General features: G+C 52.1%; 1 protein-coding gene across 5 annotated transcripts in view; it reads right to left on the bottom strand.

Moving 5' to 3' along the window:
- Window positions 1-3631: 3631 nt before the first annotated feature.
- DHX30 (DExH-box helicase 30) overlaps window positions 3632-17798 on the bottom strand; it is a 41977-nt gene continuing 27810 nt past the window's right edge. For all 5 annotated transcript variants that reach the window (XM_049798229.1, XM_049798227.1, XM_049798224.1 and 2 more), the window contains 14 exons: window positions 17371-17520; window positions 16431-16583; window positions 14061-14882; window positions 12785-12863; window positions 11875-11979; window positions 10586-10761; window positions 9409-9615; window positions 8922-9003; window positions 8209-8402; window positions 7978-8137; window positions 7510-7667; window positions 6931-7034; window positions 6620-6759; window positions 3632-5893 (listed from right to left, as the gene is read on the bottom strand). In XM_049798229.1, coding sequence (XP_049654186.1) covers window positions 5658-5893; window positions 6620-6759; window positions 6931-7034; window positions 7510-7667; window positions 7978-8137; window positions 8209-8402; window positions 8922-9003; window positions 9409-9615; window positions 10586-10761; window positions 11875-11979; window positions 12785-12863; window positions 14061-14882; window positions 16431-16583; window positions 17371-17520 — 2766 coding nt within the window. In that variant the 3' untranslated portion in view covers window positions 3632-5657. The remainder of the gene's footprint in view (window positions 5894-6619; window positions 6760-6930; window positions 7035-7509; window positions 7668-7977; window positions 8138-8208; window positions 8403-8921; window positions 9004-9408; window positions 9616-10585; window positions 10762-11874; window positions 11980-12784; window positions 12864-14060; window positions 14883-16430; window positions 16584-17370; window positions 17521-17798) is intronic.

Below are 17798 nucleotides of genomic sequence, written 5' to 3'. Positions count from 1 at the left end.
GTGCTGCAGGAGGAAGGCAAGTGGCAACATTGCACTTTATCTTCTGAGATTGCAAAAAAATAAAAAGGCAAGCAAACCCCTAAGACCCTGCAAAGGGACAGTAATGCCACCTTCTCTCCCTGCATTGCTTTTATCTGATTTATTGACTGCTTGGCAGTCTTGGATAAGGCTTTCATGTCTGCATACGGTTGCAGCGGCATTCAGGCCTGTCTCTGAACATGCACAAACCTTCCCAGACTCTCACACGGTTCAGCTGAACACTAACCAACCGACCTGTGCTTCTGTGCCACTTTCTCTAACACTTGTTGTGCCTGTGTTTAGCTGACAAACTAAATCCGGATACACTAGTTTGGTGTGGTTTTTCTAGGACAGCTTCAGTTTTAATACGGAGTTTTGGTTTTTGTGGGTTTGTTTTTTTTTTAATTTTATTTTAAGGAAACGGCTGTACATATTGCTAGTCTGGGAAGAGAGCCATGTGTGGTGAAAATGACTTTAGTTTCCTATCTATCTGGAGAGGTGGGAGTGAGCTGGTTACTGCTGAGACCTTAAATGAAGGCGACAAAGAAGCTGCTGGCTGGCTAAGTGCCTGCCCAGCAGGGCAGAGCAAGGGAAGGAGCTGCGTTTGCTGTTGGCTTGATCTAGGGCTAGAGGTAGCACATGCTCTTGGGAAAAATGAGTTGTGGTCTGAATTAGATGCAACTTGAATGTACACGTTCCTGTCCCGAGATGCCTCCCGTGGGTCCTGGCTTTCTCTGCAGCTGCGTTTGGCGTAAGTCTGCTCCGGGGGGAAGGCAGTGTGGGGGAGAGGGGAGGGCTGGGGTGGCCAGAGCAGCCTGGGGGCTTTGGTGAGCTGGGAGCTGGTGGGCTCAGTCCCCGCTGGATGGGGTGCAGAGGCAGCGTGGGCAACACTCGGGCTGCGGGCGTGCCAGAGCCTGCTCCTGCCTTGGGCAAGATGCTTAGCAAAGACCTTTCCTAAGCTCGTGGTCAGGTTGAGCGTTGATTTGGAGGTGTCTGAGCTGCTGAAGTGATGAGAAAGCCGTGCAGGCTGCGGGCAGGGGATGCGGTGCTGCAGGCAGGGGCTGTGGTGCAGTGGGAAGGGCTGGGTGGGAGCTCCTTTCTGGCAGGTGCTGGGGTCCCTCCCTGGCTGCCAGCATTTGTGCTCTGGTGGAGCAGGTGGCTTCCCCATGGCCTGGGCTGCTCAGCTGCTGTCCTGTCTGCTGGAGCCTGGCGTCTCCCTGCATATCAGTGGTATATACAGTTACTTCGGGGCTTTTTATACTGTTAAACAAGAAGTACAGTCAAGTAACCAATTTTGTGGGCTTGAGGCCACAGGAGCAGGAGGCCGGGAGCCGCAGCAGCTTTGCTGCTGTCCCCAGCGCGCCCCTCCCCTTGGGTCGGAGTCCTGACCGCAAACTGAATGTAGTTTTCTATGCTGACCCTCACTGTTGTCCCCCTGCATAGTGTCGGTGTGTGAATGGGGCTCTAGGACCCTCGTGTGTTTGTGTTGTTTAGGCAGAATTTCTAGTTTTCTTGGAACAGGGCAGGAGCTTGACATTGGTGACATCTTTGGGCATGACAGGGGCTCCTGTGTCCTCCCTCTACGTGGAAGGAGGGGGTGGCCGAGCCTCTCCTGAGCTGGTCATGGCTGTTCAATGCTGCCCCTGCAAAAGGGCGAGTGGCCATAGCTGTCGGGAGGTCAACAGCCTCCAGGCTTGGGAGAAACATCACCGAAAATCCCTTCTCGCCTGGAGCAGCCTGCGGGTGGGGTGGAAAACTGCTCCAGGAGGCAGCAGTGGAAAGCATGCTCCAGCTCTCCTTCCTCCTCACCACTTGAAATCCAGCTAGAGCAAGCCTTTGCCTTTCAAATCTCCCTCTCGCGAGTCTCGCTGGCCACCAGCTGGTGTCTAGAGTAAGAGATCAGACACGAGACTCGCTCTTGCACCCATTGTGATCATCCCACCCCAGCGTTCAGCATTGCCTGCAGCTTCAATTACCCCGTAACATAGGTACAACAAGTAATGACATAGTGGGGGAAATCACCGTGTGGAGGGGTTGGACCGAGAGGACAGCGCGGCTGGAGACAAGGGCTTGGGGCGCAGGGCCCAGGAGGGCTGATCCTGGTGCTCGGCCCCCTCTGTGGTCTCGGGAAGTCACTTAACCTCTCTGCCTCAGTTTCCCCATCTAGAAGATGGGGATGATATTACTTACCTCACTGGGTTGTTGTGAGGAGTGAGCAGTGTGTAAAGTGTTCTCTAAATGTGATGTATTATTATTATTTTGTGTTATAGGATTATTCAGCGGCAGCACCGTCTCCTCTGTGCCAGTGGGTGCACCGCACTGCGCGAGGAGGGGGTGCAGCCAGCGCTGGCTGCTGGGGCAAGTGACATGGCTGTAGCTGTACTGTAGTGGGGTGGTACTGAGGGGAGGGAGGCGAGGGCTGGGGGGGGGGGGGGAAGGGGGGGGGGGTTAGTGCATGGATGTAAGGCCTGAGACAACAGCTCTGTGGGTGGGGGGGCTGGGGCAGAGCCCCTCCTACCTTGGAGTGAATTCATACCGGTTTGCTTCTGCCTTTCTGTCTTGCCCTCCTGCAAGGGGCTGTAAGACTGTCGTCTCCTTAGCAACATTTCCTGATTTGATGTTGTGATTCTTACTATTGTAAAGGGTTGAAATAAAGCTTCTAGATGTTCCTCCTCAGCATGGGTGTGAGTTTGTGGGGAGGCTGGGAAGGCTGGGCCCAGGAGGGGGGGTGGTACCTGATGTCCTACTGGTGGCAGAGGAAGCCATGCAGAAAGATGAGGGGAAGGAGTTTTGTTGTCTCTGATGTCTTCAACCAGGGGCAAGGGGCCCCCTGCCCTGCCTGGGCTCAGCAGGGAGGGGGGTGCTAGGCTGACACCAGGCACCTGCTGTTTCCCCCCCCACCCCCGGCCAAAGTGAGCCCTTGGTGCCTGTGAACAGAGCACCATGGCTGGTACAGCCGGCCAGCAGAGCCACTGGCATGTACACCCTTTGGATTGGCACTGACCTGGGCATTTCTTCCTTCTCCCCATCCCGCTCGGCTCCTCTTTGAGCAGTGGCCAGGCCCAGCTCCAGGGCAAGCGCAAGGTACCAGACACAACTGTGACAAAGAGGGGGGGGGGGGGGGCCCTGAGGCAGCTGCCCCCCTGCCTGCTCTTAAAACCAGAAAGGTTTTCTACCTTATCTGGGGAAGGATGTGCACTCAGGCTCCACACCCAGGCTCGACTTGGCCTGAGAGCCCAAACAGCCATGATCTTGCCCGGGTTTTGTCCCACAGCCCCATGCCAGCTCCAGAGGCTTCACCTGCATCCCTATGCCCAGAGCAGCAGCAGCCAGCTCCCATCCCGCTTCCCACAGCTGCCATGGTTCCCCCCATGGAAACACAGCACCAAAGTGCTCCTGGTGCCTCTGGGCCCACAGCTGCCTGGGGGGATGGCTGTGACCCCCCCCCAGCTCACCTCTGGCTCCTGAAGGCTTTAACTGAGAGCAGGTTCACCACTCCCAGCTGAGGAAGAGCAGCCCCACAACAAGCAACAAGAAAATAACAAGCCTCAGACTTCACTCAGCTATTAAAAATAAATGAATAGGAAAGAAAGAATGAAGAGGACAGAGGCAGTTACTACTCTATCCCTTTTTATTGTCTTTAATCTATGTTGTAAAAAGATCCAGTATCACATAACAGCCACTGAAGTATCCCAATATCACACTAGTTCTGAACCATTTAGACAATAGCTTAGTCTTTTTTTTTTTTGTCTTTTTTTTTTTTTTTTTTTAAACCTGCTGGAAGGGAAAACCATACTGCCCATTATACAGGCCAAAAGAAACAAACACTGGTCAAATAATAGTGACAACCTCAAGCAAGTGAAATGAAGATGAAAAGTTTTGCATGAACACAGGCTGCAGGATGCCGAGGGCCCCGTGCTGCCTCATCCACCACGGCCCCAGGGAGCAGAGCCAGGAGGCTCAGGACCAGAAACGCCTCCAGCCCTGGCTCCCACCACTGGAGTTGGCCACCAGCCCCCCCTTAGCCCCCCGCCCTTGTGCTTTTCTCCCACAGCCACTGGAGCCAGGGGGCTCCCACACCCCCCCCCACAACAGTACATCAGCTCAGGTGGCAGAGACCACAGCTCCATTTAATTAAAGCCCATGACGAGTAAACTAAATCGTAGTAGAGAACAACTAGGAGAACCAAACAGTGGCCCCCGAGGAAGGCGGCTCCTGTCTGGAGCATGGGGCGGACGCTGCCAGGGCAGGAACCCCTTTGCCATCGTTCCCGTGTGCAGAAACGGCCTCGCACCCGCGCTCGGCTGTCAGGTTTCTGCCACTTCCATTACCCAGCGGAGTGCACCCTGGCTGGCACTGGCGCGGTCAAACCTCGCCTTGATTTCAGATACAAAGAGTGTAAGAAACCATGAATAAAAACAAATGATCCCAGGCCCTGCGACTGCCTTTTGCTCAGCTGCTGGGGAAAGCAGCAGCCGCCTCTCCCTCCAGCACCATTCGCAGCCCCGCAACGCTTCCACCCCGTGAGGGCACAACCCTTTAGCTACAGCCCACCGCCTCCAAACCGAGTGTGAAGTACCTGTTCCTCTCCAGCACTGTCCAGCCCAAGGGCTCACATGCGTTACAAACAATAACGAAGCCTCACAACAGCCCTGTGAGGTAGGTCACTGTCTTCATTTGACAGGGAATCCAAGGCAAAACTGGGATTAAACTCCAGATTTCTCATTTAGTGCTGTGCCTGTCACAATCCTCCTTCCACAGAAATATGGTCCCTGTTCATAGAAAACAAAGAATTTTGTGCCTATGCTCCTGGCTTCCCGCAGGAAAAAGCGCTCACAGGCAGACTGGCATCTACAATCACATCCTGTGTTGCACAAGTTACAGGGATCCGGCCTCCTTGACGTAGGGAGAACAAGAAATTAAAAATAATAAAAAAAAATAATAACAACAACGCAAGAGGACAAAAAGTACAGGCAGATCAGGAACGACAAGTCACATCTCACACTCGTAACGCCACAACTGCGCTCGCGCTGTGGGGTGGCAGGGCCCCACTGTGAGGCTCGGAGATCCTGCATGGAATGTCACGTCCCTCATCCGGCGCCTTCAGGGCTTCCTCCCCTCCGACGTCATCCTCAGGGCACCCAGCGCTGGGAGAGTGAAGACGACATCGATCACCACCCTGCACCAGAGCTGCTGGATCCACGCTCTGCCTGGCCCCGGCCCCCGGAGCAGGCACAGCCGCAAAGCCAAGACATCCGTCCTCCTCTTGAGCCCGGAGTAGCTCTCGCACCAGAGCTGCTCCAGCCCGGCCCTGTGGGGATGGGGCAGAGGAGGGCCCGCAGCCGCTGTGTCCTTGCTTTCCAGTTCAGGGACTGACGCTGTCAAGAGCGGAGGAGGTGGGTGCCCACGAAGCTCGCGTCAGGGTCCATCGGCACTTCCAGTCCATTCCAGGCGGTACTGCGCTGGTTCTTCCTACGCGGTGACCATGCACGGAGCCGACAGCAGGAGATTCAGACAACATTAATCTTCTAGGATGGAGAGAGATGACTTCACAAGGGATAAATAGAACTTTATTTAAATAAACATTTGTGAACATCTTTATACAAATTACAAGTCCCCACACAATCCTCCAGCTCTGCCTAAGCACCAAAGCTGCCAGGAGGGCCTTTGAGCAGATCCACCAGGATGTCGAGCAGCTGGCTGTGCTGGTGGTGCAGGTCCCCAGGGATGGCTGCCATCTCATAGCACAGGCACGTCTCCACCATCTTGGAGAGCGACACACGGAAATCGCGCAGGAGGCGGATGGTGTAGGAGTCTCCCTCCAGCACCAGGAGATCGCTGTCTGTCAGGGAGACTGTTGCTCGCCAGCCATCATCTTAGTGGGAAGAAGAGAGGAGGTGAGAAGCAGGAATGGTGCTGACCTGTTCCAGCCTGCGCTGGCCACTCGGCCCTCTCCACCACTGTTACCAGAGGCAGCGCAGGTCCTCCCCATGCTCGTCTTAGCTGAGAGTCTGGGGACTCAACTGGGTCAGACAGTTCCCACAAGAGCCAGGCAGCACTCTGACCCATCACACTGGGATCCTCCCCCTGTTTCCCACAGGAGGTGACTGATCACACAGCCCGTGTGAGCTCAAGGGCTAGAGACCAACTGCAGCACTGCCAAAAACCCACAGGCTAAAGCAACACACCCGCGGGGAGAAGGGCTCGCTCCTCCCCACGCACCAGCCATGGCTGAAGACCAGCCCAACTCCTCATTTCCCAGGGATGAGCCTCCAGGCACAAGCCTGCTCACTCAGCCTGCCTGTGCCTTAGTTTCCTTGTCTCCCTGGAGAGCTGCGGCTGAGAACAGCTCACAAATCATTGCCTTCATGGCCCCATTACAACAAGACCCAGTCCAAAGCAAGAGGCTTAGAAAGCAGAGGAAGGTAGTTGGCCAAGGGAAGAAGCAGCGCCCATCGCAGAGACCAGGTGTAGCCACCTTGCAGCCCCTCAGACAGTGGTACAGCTGTAGGAGGGGGGTGCCTGGGGTGTCAGGCACAGCAGGAGGAGCCTGCAGCGGCACGAGAGGACGCGTCAACCCCGCAGCTGCTGCAGCACTCACCTCGGACGTGGATATCTGTGTCGGTCATGAGCAGCACAGCCAACGGGTGGACCTGGGAGGAGTCCCGCACAAACACCCCACCATTGGACTTCACTGCCATGAAGTATGTTAGCCAGCGGCTGTACAGCTTGGATGCCTCCCTGCACAGGGGAACAGCTTCATCAACGACGGGCAAAGACATGTCGTACTCCGGTACCATCACACCTGTCCGAGGCAGTGCTGGGGTCCTCAGCACAGCCAGCTGGTGCCGTGAAGTGCGTGTTGTGGGGTCCCCACCCTCCCAAGGTCACAGAAGTACATAGGTCACTCACCTGTTGATTGTTGACTTGTGGAGCAGAACAGTGCCAGCCTTTGTCCGATACGCGTAGCTGTTGGGTTTGAACTTCCCTTGACGGGTCACTTTGCCTTGTCTCACCTGAAAGGAGAGGAGCATCTCAAACACCCGCAAAACCGGCAGGCACGGCCCACAAGCAGCCAGCCCAGCTTTCCCCACAACCGCCTCTCCTAAATGTGCAGAGGCTAGTATGTTCCTCCACTTGCAGAAGCTCCGCTGTGTTAGCAGAACCCATATGTGGGATGACCAGACCTGGCAGTCACCGAACACCATGCAAAGGCAGCAAACAGGAGGAGGAAGACGCCACCTCGATGGCTCCCAGACTAAGCTACAAGAACCCGAGCATGGACCTGCACAGGTTGGGGGGGGGCAACTACTCCCAAGGAGGGACCCAGGGACGCAGCACTGGAGCAGCAGGCAGAAGCACAAGGAGTCAGCCCGCCTAGGACACACACTCCAAGAGAGCACAAGCATCTCTGGCACCTCAACACTTCCCCATGCTACCCGTAGCGACCAACAAGCCCAGGAGAGCGATGGCAGAGCGGGGAGACAGTACCTGGATGAGGTTGGGGTAGAGCCCAGCCATAAGGACCCCCTTGACGAGTTCTTCCTCTTCACTGTACTGGTTACATACAGACGATGGCATGGTACAGTCAGATGGGGACGACACCAGGAAGGCTTCGTAGAGGTTCTCGGAGAACTGCTTGACAAGGCCTACAGGGAGGAGACAGTCCCAGGGAATGAGATTTACCCTGTCCTTCGCCCCACTGAATGAAAGTACCTCAGCAGAGCAGCACCAGCTCTGGATTTGGAGGCTCAGCCTTGGCGCTGGGACAGGAGACCCGTCCTGCCTGTGGCCTCCCTGTCACCCAGGGCTACGCCTGCACTCACGAGTGCCAAAGCCAGAAACTGCGCCCAGTCCAGCAGTCACCTGCCCAGTCTACCCCATTTCTGCACCACGTTCTTCACCAGTGCTTCACCCTTTTCAGGGGACAGAGGCGAGAAGCAAGCCTCTGGGACTCACCATTGATGAAGCGAAGGCTGGGGCCGTACAGGTAATAGTCCTGCAGGTAGTTATCCCTGGCACGACTGTCTCTGCGTCTCAGCACCTCCTCCCAGCCTGCCACAGCTCTGACAAACGCAAGGTGATCGCTCCCACTCTCCCGGCTCAGAACAGCCTTGGCCTGGAAGACAGACAGATGTGTCAGCCCCTTCCCTACCTGCTTTCTACCCTCCTCTAGGAGAGGCTCCTCACCTTGTCCACCTCCGCACGGTTTTGCAGGCTGCTGCTGAAGGGGTCCCGGGTGAGGCAAGAAACGATGACGAGCAGAGGGTGGAGGCAACGGTAGATGGATGCCAAGACAATGGCCTTTGCCAGCCGAGGATCTGTGGAGATCTGGGCAAGGCGTTTGCCCAAAGTGGTGAGGGCTTCTCGCTGGTCCAGCACTCCTGCAACAGAGCCGCCCACAAGGGCGCATCCATCAGCTCCGAACGGGGCCAAAGTGTGGCTGGTGGCTTTGGGGAGCTGCCAGGAGAACCCGCCTACCAGGCTTGCAAGATTTAGTGCAACCTCCAGAAGAGGCACACAGGATAGGTGCCTGCAATAAGCACCCAGAACCTCCCAGGTCTGACTGACCTGAGGCCAAAGAAAAGGCTGTAACAGCCAGATGACAATCAACAAGACCCCAGCTATGAACTCCAGATCACAACTTTCCTTCTTTCTCTGTCATCCCCCTGCCTTTGTTTTAAACTTTGGGAAGTTCTACCCACTTCTTGAGCAAAGCAGCGTGGGAAACAAAACAGCACCACAACATGTGTGGTTTGGGAAGTCCCTATCAGCTGACACCCCTGTCTGGGGACAATCCAGCCCAGTCTGTCCCGCAGGATCCTGTGCCAATTCCCACTTCCCCCGTTTAGACTGCAAACATGTTTCCATCACACCCACACCAGGACAGAGCATTAGCTCACCGATCTCCTGCAGCAAGATCACTGCTTCATCCACAGCTTTGATGTCAGGGCTGTCCAGAGCCTTGGACAGAAATTCAACTGCCTGCAACACAGCAGGGGGAAGGGAAAAGAAAAAAAAAAAAAAAAAAAAGGACATGTTTCCCATACAGAAGTGTGGGAGAGCCATTGGGAGCCCACTGCCCTGCCCCAAGGCCCCAGACTGCAACACGGTTCCCTCTTTGTTTGCCTACAGGGATATAAACTCAGTCCTCTCCATTCTTGCAGAGTCTTTTAGACACACTCTGTAATCGAAGCAATCTATACATTTCCTGGTCTTAACTTCCCTAGACAGCACTGCACGTAGGCAAGCAAGAACTAAAAGTCATCAGCATCTTGGGTTTTCCCTACTCATGTTTGTGGTCAAATCACATCTCTGGAACTAGCACCAAGCAGGCGACATCCTGCTGGTTCAGTCGGCTGCAGTCTTGCAGGCATGTACTGTGCTTACTGTTTTCTCCGGCATGTGGATCTTGGCCTGAACCACCAGGTTCTCTAGTGGGGTGCGTAGGATCTCTGGAACCTGGTAAGTTGGCATCTTGTCCAGGCGGCTGCGAGGAAAGAGGTGATAGGCAAATCCCGACTGACAGCGGCCAGCACGCCCTCGCCTCTGCACCACATTTGACTTGGACACCCACACCGTTTCCAAGCAGGACACCTAGGAGAAGAAGAATTAGGCATGAATGCTCTCACGGCTCTCTGTCCTGTTTAAATGCAGCTTTCCATCCCGTCCACAGATGCCCAAGACTCCTCACGACTGATCAACCATCCCGCTCAAGGGCAAGGAAAACCTCTCCCACCCTCCTCCACCTTGTAGTGCCAGTCTCTAGCAGGCAGCAGTGTGAAGGCCTGAGCCGCTCAGTGCACAGATGAGACCCTGATGCCATCTGCTGGGCACCTGCCTCGGCCCCGCACCACTGCGCTCCCCAGGGGCTCATCCCACTGCCCCGCTAAAGATTGTTTTTAAACTAGAACTGTTCCAAGGTGTGAATTGCCACCTGGCCCTGTAAGATGTTCTAGCACTGGGAGGGGAAGGGGCAGAAGTATACAGCCAGAATCCCTTCTTCCAAGAGCAACAGTGGCACAGCTGCCTTCATGTTGTTACGAAAGCATACACACAAGAGCCTTCGCTGGGCCCAACACCACCAGAAACGTGGTCTGAGAGCAGTGTAAGCCCCCTCCCCTTAAAGCTGACTAACAAGCTATGGCACTGGGGTCAAGATAGCGTCAAACAAGAGCAGTACCTAATAGATCAGAGCTGCCCTGCTTTGGCTAGAAAGAGATTTACGATGAAATCATGGAAAAAGGCAGAAAGCAAATGGAAAAGTTACAGATGGTGGATGGTATAGATGGTGTAACAGAGAGATGGGAGGGAGCAGGATTGGCCTTAAATTTCTTTGAAGACACCAGACTTTTTGCCTGTTCAGCAGAAGTCGACGGGGAGCCTGGCAGAGAGCTTGGTAAAAGCAAACACTCTGTCCCCAAACAGGGACACAGTGCCAGTACCCTAGGGGCCAAATGGGAAGCAGCTCTATCATCCCATTAATGGCATCTTGAATGTTCCTCTGAGAACATCCATTAGCTCCAGTACATCCCAAATACACTTAGAGGCAAGAAAGCATCAGTACCTTGGTCTTCAGGTCATAACGTTCCTCCTTGTGCGTGCCACTGTCCACCACATGCACAATGTCATTGATGGTGATGGAGGTCTCAGCGATGTTGGTGGCCAGGACAATCTTCCTGACACCAGGTGGAGGCCGCTGGAAGATGTTTTGCTGGTCCATCATGGGGATGTTGGAGTGCACTAGGAAATAAAACCAGAGTCAGTCCAGCCCTGCTGAGCTGCTTCACAGTACAAGGCCAAGGTGGGCAGAGATTGTCAGCCTTCTTGTACCATCACTTCCGGCTTCTAGAAATGGGGACACCACTTGTAAATGTTCATTGTCAGTAGTTTCCTGCCAGCCAGACCCCAGGAAAAAAAAATAAAAATTCCACACATCATTAGGGAAGGCCTTATTTCAGTTGCTTCAACCTACGGCTCAACATCAGCAGGAGCTCTGGTCACCTCCCACCCCAGAGAGGCTAATGGCATGACCAGAACATCCCTGGGCCCCATGCAGAAGTCCCACTCCCTGCCACAGTCCAGTTCTGCAGCTCCCCCTTTTCAAAAGACCAATGGGGCAGGGGAATGGGGTATCCTCATTGTCATTTGGTTTCACTTGGTCAAAAATGGTTATCAGCAAGGGCCTGTCACTCTTCTATATCACATATTTGCCCTATTACAGATCAGTGATGCGGAGAAATTCCCAGCAACCACATGGAACAGCAGGGGAGCACAAGAACATGCAGTTTTCACAAAAGAACACCTGCATTTATTAGCAACTGAGCCACTCAAAGTTGTGCTCCTGGCTGGCCTTATTTGACACTGAATGGGGAGGGCTGTTAAAAAACAAACAAAAACCCCAACCAAACCAACCCCCAAAATCTTACAGCCTCACAGAGTAATACTGGCTTTTGTTATAAATTTCCCTCCTGGAATACAGAATGTTAAATTCACTAATAAAAGCTGAGCTACAGAGTACATCTCCATCCTGCAAAACAGGGCTTGAAGATCTTTCCTATTTAGGCTCAGCATGCAGCTACAGCAATGCAGAATTTAGCTGTTTCCTCCTTGCCCGATTCTGATTTGCTGGAGGCAAACAGGAAACCAGTTTCTTTGATCACATACAGGTTTAGATGGCCTCTGCTAGGATGAGTTATTTGTGCTTAACACGCACAATTACACAATAGGTACGTACATCAGTGCATACAAGCTTGCTCTGTATCAGACTGCAACTGCTGAAGGGGCTCATCGAGTCAATTGGCCTAGCCATTCCCCTGAATCCTGGGGAGAAAAGGTCTGGCACTGCCATCTCACCTGGTAAGACGAGGTACCGGCTGTTCTGAGATCCGAGCATCTCTAGCAGGCGCTGCTGCACTCCTTTGATTTCCTGCCAGCCAGGGAGGAAGCAGAGGATCCCACCTGAAAAGGAGCAAGAGTTCAAAACAAGCAACCTAGAATTTCAAGCACTCTTCCGCAGCTGGAGACACAGAAACTGCTTCTGCTGCACAGAAGGGACACCTGTTATTTCCCCAAGTCCACAGCAACCTTTAGGCCAAGAAACCCAAAGAAAAGTAGGGCCCTGGTCTGTGATGCCCCCCGCCAGCTGATCTCTAAGGAAACCTGCATCATACTCATCAAGAACAATGACAGATACAGCCATTATGGGAAGTCAGACCCAGGGGAACGTTTGTCTAGACTTCATACCTGCTATGCTATATCTGCTTCTGTGAGCTCATTAGGGCAAGGTTTTAAAGCCAGAAAGAAACCAGGCTACCTGTAGTTTGAGGATGAATACCTTCTGCTAGCTCTGAAACACTTAAAACTCTTGAAGTCATCTGATAGTCCTGCCTTCTTCACAAAAACATCAACTCCCAGGCTAAGACATTTAACAGGGATAGGTCTCCAATACAGAAAAATAACTAAATTGTGCACCTCAAGGTTGTAAATGCTGGAGCACAGACAAGTCTTGCCCTTCACCCCAGAACAGCGGTACCTCAGGAGACTTAAGACTGAGACACTGAGGACTCAGATGTTATCTTAGCCAAAGACCCAGAATTAGCTCATGCCACACTGCTCGAGACCACTCAGTTCAACAGGAATCCAAGGTTGCCTTGCAGAAGTCGGGTCAGCATCCTGTTTTCTCTGCAAAGGGTCTGGCCTCTCCAGGGTTCATTTTTTCCTCCCCAGCAAAAGAAAAAAGAGCAAAGGGGCAGGCAGAACCTACCTGGTTCTCCGTGAGCATCAATCTGGAGTACCAGGTCAGTGATCAGATCAAGATCAAGGACACATTCATCATCTGATTGCTGGATAAAACAGGACACATGCAGATAAGTGAGTCACAATCTAGCAGACAGCAGAAAGGCACACAGCCTCCCAGAGCATCTTCTGGAGAAAGCAAATGCGTGTACTTGGACGGCCTGCCCAGGACTAGGAGCCAGGAACCTCAGGAGCCTGGGTTTGGCTCCATCTGGAACCTGCTCTGGTCACAACTACTGCCAGTTTCGTCTGCTGTGCAGTGAGAATATAAAGTCCCTTTCCCGTTCTCCAGACTTGGAAGCTAACTGAGTTTTGTGTACCTCTACTGAACAGCACCCAGCAAGTAACAAAAATTAACATGAAATTTTTGTGGACAAAACTGTGCCACATGCACTTGGGACTTCAAATCCACCAGGCATAGAGCAGCAGCTTTTTTATCTCTCAGCAATTTGGATGTACCTATCAGGCCAGCTTAAAAAGTGCAGATAAAAATCCTAGCCACAACAGAAACACTGCCCTGAAGGCAATGGGACACCCTAAGCAAGTTTGCTGATGATACAAAAGTGGGAGAAGTGGCTGATACACCAGATGGTTGCTCAGCCATAGGGAGGGACCTCTAGAGGCTGGAGAAATGGGCTGACAGCTTCTAGTCCAGCAACCTGGACTAGATGATTTCTAAAGGTCCCTACCAACTTGAACAGTTCTGTGACTCCGTGAGCCACAACAGAAGTAAGAACAACCACAGCAAAGACTACAGGTCTGAAGGGTCTTTTCCAGAGGAACAGTAAGACTGGTTGCAAAAAGGAGTCATCAGGGAATTCAGTCATGCAGGATGGCGAGCACTTAGGTAACAGACTGCAGTAAGACATAACCATCCTAGTCTCAGATGAGGCTTGCACAGAGTATGCAAACAATCGAGTCTGCACCTGTGTATATACATACACAAGTACAATGAGCTGTTAGCTTACTCAAACATAAAACAAGCTTCAGGTTAAAGAGGGACGAAAGTAACTTAGACCCAAATCTGAAGTCATCTTTATCCATCATTTAATCAAAATACTCTGGGATTCTGTTAAGCTGACTTTACCTCACAAGGGTTGACATGGAATTAAAGTTAAACAAATGCTGTCCAACAACCACAGGAAAGAGGGACCACTTCCAGGCCCAAACTCTCCCCTGCTGATATGCCAGAAGGCAGTGCCTCATCCAAGGGAAACAGCTTAAACGCCACACTGCACACCCACCTTGATCTCATAATGCCGGTGTCGGTGCCGGCCCAGCTTGGCCAAGATCTCCTCCAGATAGTACTCCTTCACCGGGTACATGAAGCCCGGCACCTTGACCACAGGGCAATCCCCAAAGTAATGTGAGAAACGCTGATTGTCTCCTGTGGCGCTCATTAAGACCAGGCGCAGGTCAGGGTTGAGCTTCTGGATGCCTTTCAGCAGGATGAGCAGGAAATCAGTGTTGACGTCTCGCTCATGGACCTCATCGACCACGACATGGCTGACACCCTCCAGGCTGGGGTTCCCCTGCAGCTTCCGCAGCAGGATGCCCACGGTGCAGAAGAGCAGGGCTCCTCCCCTGGCAGGTGGCTTGCTCTCCAGTCGCACCTGGTAGCCCACGTTCTTCCTCATGTTGGGACCCAACTCCTGTGCCACACGCTGGGCGACCGAGATGGCGCTGATCCTCCTTGGCTGGGTGATCACTACATTGCAGCGGGCACCACGTCCCTCCAGGATGTAGTGTTCCAGCAGGAGCTGAGGGATCCTCGTGGTTTTCCCACAGCCTGTATCTCCTGCTATTACCACTACAGGGTTCTGCTCGATGGCTGATAGGATGGTGTCCTTGTGAGGATCTACTGGCAGTGGGTGGCTCTCCTGCCACGAGGATCCTCTCCTTTTCCAGAGGGCCAGGAGATTCTGGCTAAGGCGCACTTCCTCTGCTTCCAACATGGGAATGTATGTCTTCCCTGTGATTGCATCACTTATCGCACCAGATTCCTTGCTCAGGTTCATCATGTCATCGGCAATCCGGGGCCTGGATTCCCTGATGTCCACTGGATACTGGGAGAGACGGAGAAAGTTGGCAGGGACAAAAAGATTAGTATCAGTCCTGAGAAGGGCAGAGAGAAACAAGTGCCTGGAACAGACTCAGCCAGACTGGCTTTGCAGTGACCATGAAGCTTTGCCAAAGTCTCCTCAGATTTTAGGTAACTCAGCCACTTTTATCCTGAATTGAGGTTATGGTTATTTAAAGTGAGAAATAACTTGCACAGCTCCCTGCATTTTCCTCATTGCACCCGCTATCTTAAGAGGGGTATTAGCGCTGATGCCTGAACTGACAGGCACAAAACAGTAACTTAAGCTCTCCAAGTCAGTGGCTATGCTGCGTGCAAGTGATGCAATAGCCCCTCAAAGACAACTTTTGGAAACTATCAAGTTACACCACCGCCCTTCTCTCCCTCAGGAAGCCCAGACACGTAACTTGCACAAAACATAAGCATTCAGCTAAGCCAGAAATATTCTGTCTTGGCAAAAGAAAAAACAGAAGTTCCACATCCCACAGGAAGCACTAAAAGGAGCAACAATAGGTCAGGAATCATCTAGAACACAAATCAAAGAATTGGCCCAGATGTTCGCAGGATTACAAGTTCAGCTACAAACCAGTACTTTTGGATTCAGCCTTACTCAGTCACAAAGCCATTCCTTCCACACATGGTGTGACAGCTCATGTTCGCGTAAGCATGGGAGGCAGACCAAGTTCCTTCGAGATGCTGCTGTTTTTCTAACTTTTCTAGCCCTTAGTTCAGTCACTTAGAGCAGGTCAGGCAGAAGTGGCTGCTGTCTTAGGCACAGTCTCAGCTTTCTAGGACATACACTACTGCTTCGTTTACTTTACATTATCTGTAAGATACTGTAAAGATAGCCCGAGATCTTTACTGTTCAGGCCCAAGAGTGACTTGCCAACTTCAAAACACAGACACTATTTTCAAGGACTTCACTAAAGCTACACACATTTGTACCTGAGCTATGCTCAACCTCATCTTACCTTAGCACTAAATCTTGCCTTGACAGTGAATGCTCCTAAGGAACCCTGTCTTGGCACTGCTTCAGCTCCCATGGGTGTCTGTTCACTGCTGGTCCACCAGAGAGAGGGATCTCCTGGGTGAAAGCACCACCAGGTGCCTGGGGACCTGCACCTACCACTAAGGTACAATACTGCGAGACACTCCCAAGGGAAATGTGCAAGTACTGGCACCTGGTCCTTGTAAAGCGACAAGGCACAGCCAGAGTTTAATGGAACCAATGCCTGCACAAGGCAGAATCCATAAGCCTACAACATAGTCTATAAGCAAGCCAAAACTACACTCCATAACATCCCAAACCAAATAATGCAGACAAACGTCACAGATGCATACAGAGAAGGCCCACTGCCCAGAAAGGGTCTCCATTCCCCTAAGGAGAATCAGCAGAGACCAATTAGTTTTTGTGGCAAACTATCAAGCCATGAATTCCCTCAACATTTGTGACAAAGCTTTCAAGCCATGTGCAATTCCAGAAGTTAAAAGGGATGAGCCAAAGGTGATTCTCAGACAGCTGAGCAAGCCTTACATGATTCAGATAGTTCTCAATCTTGCGCAGGGTTGCTTCGGGGACTTTGATGTGGCAGGGTTTCCTCTGGTTCTCACCAAGCTCCCGGAGTGAAGTCATGTTGTACATAGCATGGCTGAGGGGGTTGTTGTTCTTGTCCACCAACCCAAGGCTCTGCAAAGGAAGAGGCAAACAACACTGTCAGACACAAGACTGCTGCACATGAAGTGCTGGTGTATGGAGCATGTGGGTCCTACGTGTTCAGATAGGCAAACTCCTTACCCCATATCCCAAATCCGTCATTTCCTGCTTTTGCTATAGCAAGAAACAAGACATGATCCCATCTCAGCTCTGGTGAAATGGACGCACTGGAGCCAGCTGCTACCTGCCCCCAACACAACGCTCACAAGAAGGTCTTAAAACAGACCCATCAAGGAAAGAGCAGCCACAATTGTATCTGACAAAACCCTCTTGCAAGGGCTGTTAACTCTCTTGCTATAGTTCTAGTATGTTGCGCCAATTCAATAATAAGTCCTACACTATTTCTTGGACTTCCCCTCTGCTGACTCCAGAGTCTGCAGTGAAACTATTGCAGCAATGTGTCTGGATTAGTCCACCTACAAGAATGAGAAGATCATCTGTCCTAGTAGACAGCAGCAAGGTGGCCAAGCAAACAGGCTAACACTTCCAGGGTCATTCCTACACACCACTTTGCGAGGGCTCAAAACAAGCAAAACAGCCTTCAAGGGGTCATCACAGATTAGACACTAGACGGGTACAACAGCAGTTTGGACTGAATCCTAAGGTTCCGAAATATGTGTTTATTAAGCATAAAGTCAAAGATCAGAAAGTTTCAGGCATCACCCCACTAGGCTCAAATATGGGAATGCAGGTGCTAGGAGCCTAGACATGTAATTCATAGACACATTAGATATGGGATGCAGGAGCCATGTGTACTTACCTTAAGCTTCTGACAGGCTAGTGCCGCTGCTTTGTTTTCTGCCTCCACCTTGCGACGGCCCTTGGCAGCAAAAGTCATTGGACAGGGCCAGCGGAGTGTGAGCTTGCAGATCTTCGTCTTGGTGCCTACTGTACGGAACTGCATGTACTCCTAAAGGACAGATAAACATCATCAGATTTGGAGAGGTCTTAAGAACCTACATAACTAGGCAGGCATTTTCAAATACATCCCAATATTTCTAAGCAGAGCTTAAATTGTTTTGGGTTTTTTGTTTTTGTTTTTTTTTTTTTAAACAGTGCACTGGAACAGGTTTACTGCACTGAATTCCACTCCGCCAGCTCACAAAGCACTGGATAAGCAGAAATGAGAGCAGACAACTGTGTGGAGAACATCACTGAGAGCCTATGGGTGGAGCATAGCTACTGTTT

This window comes from Accipiter gentilis, chromosome 4, assembly GCF_929443795.1.
Source record: "Accipiter gentilis chromosome 4, bAccGen1.1, whole genome shotgun sequence".
NCBI classification, from domain to species: domain Eukaryota; kingdom Metazoa; phylum Chordata; class Aves; order Accipitriformes; family Accipitridae; genus Astur; species Astur gentilis.
This window is presented reverse-complemented; position numbering and strand designations above follow the sequence as displayed.